This window comes from Sinocyclocheilus anshuiensis, unplaced genomic scaffold, assembly GCF_001515605.1.
Source record: "Sinocyclocheilus anshuiensis isolate Anshui unplaced genomic scaffold, SAMN03320099.WGS_v1.1 scaffold208, whole genome shotgun sequence".
NCBI classification, from domain to species: Eukaryota; Metazoa; Chordata; class Actinopteri; order Cypriniformes; family Cyprinidae; genus Sinocyclocheilus; species Sinocyclocheilus anshuiensis.
This window is the reverse complement of record NW_015557186.1, coordinates 1,447,263-1,457,268: the sequence shown is the minus strand read 5'-3', so window position 1 is coordinate 1,457,268 and position 10,006 is coordinate 1,447,263. Positions and strand designations below refer to the sequence as shown.

At 32.7% G+C, this 10,006-nt stretch overlaps 1 protein-coding gene across 2 annotated transcripts in view; it reads left to right on the top strand.

Annotated features, from left to right (window-relative positions):
- The first annotated feature begins 2,397 nt into the window (after positions 1-2,397).
- The window catches only part of ccdc9b (coiled-coil domain containing 9B), a 38,389-nt gene continuing 30,780 nt past the window's right edge, over positions 2,398-10,006 (top strand). The window contains exons 1-2 of one of the 2 annotated variants that reach the window (XM_016474163.1): positions 2,398-2,488; positions 4,423-4,502. In XM_016474163.1, coding sequence (XP_016329649.1) covers positions 4,431-4,502 — 72 coding nt within the window. In that variant the 5' untranslated portion in view covers positions 2,398-2,488; positions 4,423-4,430. Of the gene's footprint in view, positions 2,489-4,422; positions 4,503-7,062; positions 7,287-10,006 lie in introns of those variants that run through there. The other variant, XM_016474164.1, reaches the window with a different exon arrangement.

Sequence of the window (10,006 nt, the reverse complement as noted above, 5' to 3'; positions counted from 1 at the left end):
AAAATTAGGGTAAGTGTATAATTGCCCATTCTTGTCAATAAGCTGGTTTACAATTAATATGTTATGCCGAACCCAATTTTTATTTCTTGTAATTATGAATGATATTACCACTGTTCCATATAAAACACCGGTAACACTTTAGAATAAGATGCATTAGTCAATATAAACTAAGCATGAACAATACTTCTACAGCATTAATTAAACTTAGCTAATGTTAATTTCAACATTTACTAATGCATTATTAAAATCAAAAGTTGTGCTTGTTAACATTAGTTAATGCACTGTGAATTAACATGAACTAACAATGAACGACTGTATTTTCATTAACTAACATTAACAAAGATAAATAAATACTGTAATAAATGTATTGTCCATTGTTTGTTCATGTTAGTTAATACATTAACTAACATTAACTAATGGAACCTTATTGTAAAGTGTTACCGGAGCAGTTATACCAGTTATATAAGGACACGGCAACAAAAAATAAATAAATAAGCCCCCAAGTTTTTCAAATAAATAACATGGGACAGTATTGAAAATACTTTTGTTAAAAATATTTGTTAAAAAGTTTTTTAAGCCAATTCATTTTTAAAATTTGGTTGAAAGTCGTAAAATGAAGAACATTTAACCCACCATCAGATAGTTTATTAACAAGGACACTGTTTTTATTTTACGAGGTTACGGACAGCTTTTGTACAGCTACAATAAAACAGATGAAACCGGAAGCCTCGCACGTTTTAAAGGAGTAGTTCCCACTTCCAGAATAAAAACTTCCTGATCATTTCCTCACCCCCATGCCATCCAAGATGTCCATGTCTCTCTGTCTTCAGTCGCAAAGAAATGAAGGTTTTTGAGGAAAGCATTCCAGGATTTTTCTCCATATAATGGACTTCAATGGGGACCAACGGGCTGAAGGTCCAAGTCACAGTTTCAGTGCAGCTTCAAAGAGCTCGACACGATCCCAGCCGAGGAATAAGGCTCTTATCTAGCGTCATTTTCTTAAAAAAAAAAATAATACATTTTTTTTTTATATATATATTTTAAATTTTAGTCCAAGTAGTGCAAGACCAGCATTTGTGGTTAAAAACTATATATATGCTTATTTATGTATTTATTTATTTTTTTTAAAGAAAATGACGCTAGATAAGTGTCTTATTCCTCGGCTGGGATCGTGTAGAGCCCTTTGAAGCTGCACTGAAACAATTTGGAAGTTCAAACTGTTGGTCCCCATAGAAGTCCATTATATGCAGAAAAATCCTGGAATGCTTTCCTCAAAAAAAACTGAAGACAGATAGACTGTATAAAAACATGGACGTAGTGTCCGTGACGTCACCCTTAGATTTTAAGGCTTAATATAATTTAAACGGATGAGTTATAAAAAAATTCACACCCTCACAGTTGTCATGAAGGGCAACATTAGCTATATAAACCAAAATAATTGTTTGAACCAGGCTGTAAACATGTTTTTTTCTGCTGTAAAGTTGGGCATTTTAACATGGGGAGTCTATGGGACTGACTCCCTTTTGCAGCCAGCCTCTAGCGGCCAGTCGATGAATTACAGTTTAAGTCACTTCCGTGTTGGCTTCACGAGAGAGAGCGGGAGGTTGCCGCTTGCTAATAGAATGAATTGCGTGGCAGCTCGGGTCACGTGGTTTCACGTTTTTGTTTTTTTTTGCTCTATTTAGTGAAAATTCACATACAAATTGACAATAAAAGCAAAAATGTCAATAAATTCAAAAAGACAACGACTGTAAAAAAAATTATGCAAATTAAGGAAGGAAATAATAAATAAATAAATCAACAAAAAAATATGAACTATATACAGAGGGGTATTGAGAACAAATCCATATATCAAATCCATATCTCTAACTACAAAATAAGCGCAAAGGATAAAGTTTCAAGGCTTTACAACAATCGGTCACGTTTTTTTTCTGCTGTAAAGTTGGGCATTTTAACATGGGGAGTCTATGGGACTGACTCCCTTTTGCAGCCAGCCTCTAGCGGCCAGTCGATGAATTACAGTTTAAGTCACTTCCGTGTTGGCTTCACGAGAGAGAGCGGGAGGTTGCCGCTTGCTAATAGAATGAATTGCGTGGCAGCTCGGGTCACGTGGTTTCACGTTTTTGTTTTTTTTTGCTCTATTTAGTGAAAATTCACATACAAATTGACAATAAAAGCAAAAATGTCAATAAATTCAAAAAGACAATGACTGTAAAAAAAATGCAAATTAAGGAAGGAAATAAATAAATAAATAAATAAATAAATAAACAAAAAAATATGAACTATATACAGAGGGGTATTGAGAACAAATCCATATATCAAATCCATATCTCTAACTACAAAATAAGCGCAAAGGATAAAGTTTCAAGGCTTTACAACAATCGGTCACGTGGTTTCGCGTTTTGTGGCGCCAAATCCAGTGACGTCAGCCGCTCAGGCCTCAGTTCAGTCTGCTAGTCAAGAAGTTGTGTTTTTACCTGTTTTGCAGGTAAGCAGATCGACTCACACCCACGAGCACTGGTTTATCTGGTTCAGTTTATCTCGTTTGATCATCGTTTCTATCTTCTAATGTCTGAACTGCCATAAAAATATTGCCTGGCTACAATCGTGATTGCGAAGCTAACGTTACAGCGCAAAACAGATTGACTGATTTATAACTTATAAGCAAGAAATTAAACCACATCCCAGATATTTTAAAATACAGTGATTTTTTTTGAGCAGTGAGAAAAGTTTTAATCGTTTTGTATGTAAAATAGATCAAAACCCTGCTGAGGAGACTAATGTGGTAAACTAACTTAAGCTGGTTTATGTTTGTTTGTTTATTGCTGATTTGATTGCTAGTCTAGCTGATGGATTTCCTAGTTATTAGTATGATAAACAAATATGATATTGTAGGTTTAGAATGTTAAACAGCCAGGAAAAGACACTTGATACTGAGGCATTGCTGCTTTACCATGGTATTTTGATATATTCATATTTATAATGATACATACTGACACTGTATTTTAAATACAATTGAATTACCATGGTATATTTATCAAATACAAGCACTACATGTATGAATATACTGTGTCTGTCTGCTCAGTTGGGGTTCTTTATGTTTTTTTGCTTGTAATCAAGTTTGTTCCTTTTGATATGCAACAAAAGCACGCTTTGCCAGTCTATATATAGATTTTTAAAGGGGTCATATGATGCTGCTAAAAAGAACATTATTTTGTGTATTTGGTGTAATGAAATGTATTTATGCGGTTTAAAGTAAAAAAAAAACCACATTATTTTCCACATACTGTACATTATTGTTTCTCCTCTATGCCCCGCCTTTCTGAAACGCGTCGATTTTTACAAAGCTCATTGGTCTGAAAAAGTGAGGTGTGCTGTGATTGGCCAGCTATCCAGTGCGTTGTGATTGGCCGAATACCTCAAGCGTGTGACGGAAATGTTACGCCCCTCACATACTGTTGATGCCGTGTTCCGGCCGGAGCGACGAGACAAAAACATTAAAACCCATTACAAACGAGGCATTTGTGCCTTCTTTCTTTGCGTGAACATTTGGGCGGTGTTATGCAAATCTTCCCACACAGTGAGGTAGACATGTGGGGGCGTGTTAGAACGAGCCGTTTTAGGAAGGCGTGGTTGACGCTTAACTTTTATAAAGAATATCTCTTTGGATTTGAGACTTTAGTCTTTGCAACTTTACAGATCTTCTTTATGCACCAAGAGCTTGTAACACTCCAAAGAGAAAGGACAAATTGAAATCGCATCATATGACCCCTTTAATGTTTTTTTTCCTTCTTTTTTTTAAAGAAGCCTCTTCTGGTCATAATTGCTATATTTATTTGGCGAAAAAAACAGCAAGATTGTAAAATATTCTTACCATTTAAAGTACTGGTTTTCTATTTTAATATACTTTAAAATGTCATTTATTCCGGTGATGCAAAGCTGTATTTTCAGCATCATTACTCCAGTCTTCAGTGTCACATGATCCTTTCAGAAATCAGTATAATATGCTAAATTAATATCAATGTTGGAAACAGATGTGCTGCTTAATATTTTTTTTTTTTTTAACTGATACTTTTTTCAGGATTATGTGATGAATAAAGTTAAAAAGAACAGCGTTTATTTAAAATACAAATCTTTTCTAACAATGATCATGTGACACTGAAGACTGGAGTAATGATGCTGAAAATACAGCTTTGATCATGGGAACAAATTACAGTTTAATAGATATTCACGTAGAAAACCGTCATTTTAAATTGCAATAATATTTCACAATATTACAGTTTTTTTCTGTATTTCTAATCAAATAAATGCAGCCATGATGAGCAGAAGTGACTTCATTAAAATCATTACAAATCTTACTGATCCCAAACTTTTGTACTGCAGTGTATATACACACACATGAATCGTCGATGTTTCTTACAGGAATCATCATGCAACACCAGGAGCATCACATCATGTTCATGGACTTCTGTGAGGACAGACACTGTCTGCTGGAGGACGATGTGAGTGTTTCAGATGCTTTTTCTTGTTCAGATCCATTCAGTGCATCAACAGACTCAGACGGTAAAGTCATATTGATCCATATATCCAGACCTTTTTAATTTATATTTAATTTCACAGTTCTCTGATGTCGGTTAATGATATGCAGGGTAACAACTGAATTATTTCATCTTTTTGTTTTTCAGAAAATATTTAATTTATTTGTTTCTTTATTATTTATTTACATTTTTATCCTTTAATTAATCATTAACTTTTCATCACCCCTGTCCTGTGGGTTTGAAACAGCGTGAGTTTTTAAATTAATATTTCAATAATGGCACATTTGCAAGTTCACGGTAAATGACGAGCCGGTAAACAAATTATTTATTTTCTTTTTTTTTAAGAAAGTGTTTAATTTAGAATTTATTCTTTGTTTATTTATTTAGCATTTTTATGATTTAATCTATTCTTATTTTTTTAGAAAGTTTTTAATGTAGAATTTATTATTTATTCTTTGTTTATTTATTTATTTAGCATTTTTATGATTTAATCAATTCTTTTTTTAGAAAGTTTTTAATTTAGAATTTATTATTTATTCTTTGTTTATTTATTTATTTAGCATTTTTATGATTTAATCAATTCTTTTTTTAGAAAGTTTTTAATTTAGAATTTATTATTTATTCTTTGTTTATTTATTTATTTAGCATTTTTATGATTTAATCAATTCTTCTTTTTTAGAAAGTGTTTAATTTAGAATTTATTATTTGTTTATTTATTTAGCATTTTTATGATTTAATCAATTCTTTTTTAGAAAGTGTTTAATTTAGAATTTATTTTTTATTTATTTATTATTTGTTTATTTATTTATTTAGATTTTTTAATGATTTAATCAATTCTTCTTTTTTAGAAAGTGTTTCATTTAGAATGTATTATTTATTATTTGTTTATTTATTTATTTAGCATTTTTATGATTTAATCAATTCTTCTTTTTTAGAAAGTGTTTAATTTAGAATGTATTATTTGTTTAATTATTTATTTATCATTTTTATGATTTAATCAATTCTTTTTTAGAAAGTGTTTAATTTAGAATTTATTTTTTATTTCTTTGTTTATTTATTTATTTAGCATTTTTATGATTTAATTAATTCTATTTTTTTTATGTGTATTTTGTTAATTTTTTTTAGTTGTATTTATTTATTTACTATTTAGCATTTTTATAATTTAATCTTTTTAGAAAGATTTTGTTTTATTATAATTTAGGATTTTCATTTATTTAGATTTTTTATGATTATGGTTTAATTTAGAATTTATTTTTATTTATTCTTTGTTTATTTATTTATTTAGATTTTTTAATGATTTAATCAATTCTTCTTTTTTAGAAAGTGTTTAATTTAGAATTTATTTTTTATTTCTTTGTTTAATTTTTTGTTTAGCATTTTTATGATTTAATCAATTCTTAATTTTTAGAATGTGTTTAATTTAGAATGTATTTTTTATTTATTTTTGTTTGATTATTTATATAGCATTTTTATGATTTAATTAATTCTTTTTTTTTATGTGTATTTTGTTAATTATTTTTAGTTGTATTATTTATTTATTTACTATTTATCATTTTTATAATTTAATTAATCTTTTAGAAAGATTTTGTTTTATTATAATGTATGATTTTCATTTATTTAGATTTTTTTATGATTATGGTTTAATTTAGAATTTATTTTTTTATTTATTTTTTGTTTGTTTATTTATTTATTTCGCTTTTTTAATGATTTAATCAATTCTTCTTTTTTAGAAAGTGTTTAATTTAGAATTTATTTTTTATTTATTCTTTGTTTATTTAGCTTTTTTTAATGATTTAATCAATTCTTCTTTTTAAGAAAGTGTTTAATTTTAAATTTTTTTAATTAAATTTGAAAAAAGATTAAATTTTTTTAGTTGTATTATTTATTTATTTACTATTTAGCATTTTTATAATTTAATTAATCTTTTTAGAAATTGTATTTTATTATAATGTATGATTTTCATTTATTTAGCTTTTTTATGATGTAATAATCTTTTCAACCCCTGCTTCAACCTTGTCCTATTAATAACTTAATAATAATTTAATAATAATAATAATAATAATTTATGCATTTAGCAGACGCTTTTATCCAAAGCGACTTAAAGTGCATTCAGGCTATACATTTTTTACCAGTATGTGTGTTCCCTGGGAATGGAACCTACGACCTTTTGCGCTGCTAACGCAATGCTCTACCACTGAGCCACAGGAACACTATTAAGCAACAACATGAGTGTGAGTAAATTTTGGATGAACTATTCCTTTAAATTGACTATTGAGAGTGTGAAAGGGAGGTTTTCAAAAGGTTCACTGAGCCAAATGCACCCATAGTTGAGGACACTCTTCTATGTCCTCAACTATTCAACACTCTTGAATTCAAAATTTCATTCTTGAAACATTAGTACTGTAACAATAAAAATCCTGTACTGAGAGTCATGAAATTAATGGATGTGATTTGTGGAGTTTTTCAGGGGTATGACCGCAGATGTGGGTGGGGGAGTGAGGGGTAATTTTAACTATGAGCGAGAGCTTGAGAGAGAGAGAGAGAGAGAGAGAGGCTGCGCCGTACGGGTGAGCGGCGGGATCCGTTAGCAGGGCTTTTCTTTGCGTTCGGGGATCTTGGCTCGCAGCCCAGCTGGCGTTTTTTGTAATCAAGGCATGATTCAGGACTCCATGCGCTTCTTCCCCGAGCCGCGTCGGCTGCCTGCCGTTTGGAAGGATCCCAGATTTCCCTGCTGACATGAACAGAGCTGTGAGTGCCACTGTTTATCATTCTTCCACTAGCTTTTTCTCACTCCCACTCTTTTGTACACATCTTTGCTCTTCTCTGGATCCCGCTCGTTCCTTTTTCAGCAGTCTGGATGAGGATGGTAGCTGCAACTAAGCTGGCCGTCAGACTCGCGCTTGTCTTACGCCCCAGAAGAACAAGGCCTCGGTATAGGCACGAGAGCTGATAGTTAGAGCCGCTGTGTTGGGCTTTTTGACATGTGATCCGTACGGATGAGTGGGAAGCGCAGGAAGCAGCCGCTGGAATGTTCCCTGTCCTTTTGCAGCATTGATGATTCACGCTGGCTCGTATTGCGCTGGATTTTCCTCTGTGTGTTTGTGCCTCTGCGAGGTTTGTTTTGGTCCCCTGACAACCGAATTCTCGGAGAGTTCTTTGCGCACTTCCCTTCAAAACATAATTGCTGAAAATGTTCTTTAAAGGAATCATTCAGCCGAGTCCATTTAATCCTATGTGACTATTTTTCTTACGTTGAACACAAAAAGAGATTTTGTAGAATGCTTAAAGGAATAGTTCACTCAAAAATGGTAATTTGCAGACAATTTACTCACCCTTAGGCCATCCAAGATGTAGATGAGTTTGTTTCTTCATCAGATTTGGAGAAATGTAGCATTGCATCAGTGTCTCAGCAATGGATGCTCTGCAGTGAATGGGTGCCGTCAGAATGAGAGTCCAAACAGCTGATAAAAACATCACAATAATCCACAAGTAATCCACAGCACTCCAGTCCATCAGTTAACATCTGGAGAAGACAAAAGCTGAAACAAATCCATCATTAAGAGGTTTTTAACTAAAATACGAGTCCATAATCCATAATAACGCTTCTTGTGAAAAAGTTATCTTGTCTGAATCAGGAGAGAAATCTGCACAGATCAAGCAGCGTTTACAAGCCAAAACAACTCTAAACAAATATGTGGCTGGATTTTGATGTGAGAGACAACAGGAGATGGACTTTTTCACTGGAGGAAGCATTATTATGGATTATGGACTCATATTTTAGCCAGAAGCAATGGTTTGAAGTTTAAAAAAAAATGTCTTGATGGATTTGTTTCAGCTTTTGTCTTCTCCAGATGTTAACTGATGGACTGGAGTGCTGTGGATTATTGTGATGTTTTTATCAGCTGTTTGGACTCTCATTCTGACGGCACCCATTCACTGCAGAGCATCCATTGCTGAGACACTGATGCAATGCTAAATTTCTCCAAATCTGATGAAGAAACAAACTCATCTGCATCTCGGATGGCCTGAGGGTGAGCACATTTTCAGCAAATTTTCATTTTGGCTGAACTCTTCATTTAAGTATTGTTTTCCATGTTATGCATAATTAAGATGCAATTATACTTCTACCCTACACTATATATTCCAAGTCTTCTGAAGTGATATGATGCTTTGTGAGAGGAACGTACTGATGTTTAAGTGGTTATTCACTGAAAATCCCTTTTGCTGTAGCTCTTAAATGTCATCTGCAGTTGGACTTGATGAAATATGTCACATTTTCAGCAAATAATGACTTTTTTAGAGATCAATCACACGGCTTCAAGATGGGGCTTTTAATGTCAATTTTTGCAGCTTTTCAGTAAAAAAAAATCACCATCCACTTCCACATTTTTGCTTTCATGTTCCACAGAGGAAAGAAAGTCAAATAAGTTTGAAACAGCATGAGCGAGTAAATGATGACTGGTTGTTTATTATGGTCGGCACCCACAATAAAGTGGTTTTTAGCCACATTTGAATTATTAGTCTGCATGTTTTTTCCCAGGCATCTTGGTCCGGTCCCACATAATATGTCAATATGGTTCAGTGTGCTGAACAGGAATGCTGGGAATCTTAACAAAGTTAAGATGTTTGGTGTTGTCTGAAGCAGGCCTTATTCTGCTGATACCACTCAGACTCCCTTAAAAAATCACATTGCAATGAATGTGAATCTGTTCATATATTATACTTAGATAAGGTAAGAATTTTTCTAGCACCAAACATTTAGTTTTTATGTCCTAACAACCTCTGCTTTGATTTGGCAAACTCTCTCTATTTCTGTTTGTCACACAAAGTCGAGCTGCTGAATAATGAGTGGGTGTTACTATGTAAATATATGCGGTAATATGTTAATGAGCTCATGGTTGTGATGTCACAACCATGGAAATTTCTGAAGGAGATGTTTTTGCAGTTTAGTTTCAATAAATGATCTGTATCTGTGGTGCAGAATCACATTTTGATTTGGTGAAATTAACTTTGAAGTCTAAAAGAGCAACAAAACTCCTGTTTACAGATATTTAGAGAAAATAATAGTGGATAAAATGCTGATGCGCATATGAATGACAGCAAAAGCATTAACAAAATTTATGCATTTAAACCAACACATATTTTCTTATTTTGCACTCAGAATTCGAAAACAGAGCATGCACAATTGAAATAATTACCAATCACTTTGTTTAGGTAAGCCTTTTTCTGCAAGCGTCTGAGAAAACAAGCGCCTCTGATTTCGCTCCCTTGGTGACGTGGCACAGGGATCTCATTATGATATTACCGCCCCTTAATCTGTAAACTTCCACTCATGGCACCGTCATTTTGATTTCGCAAGCGACAACGCTCTAATGCCATGATGAAAGTTTGATCAAAACATGCTAACTGTTCTGTCTTTGGCTGCACAGACGAGCACAGAACACTGTTTAGAGTCCCAGCCTCAGAGG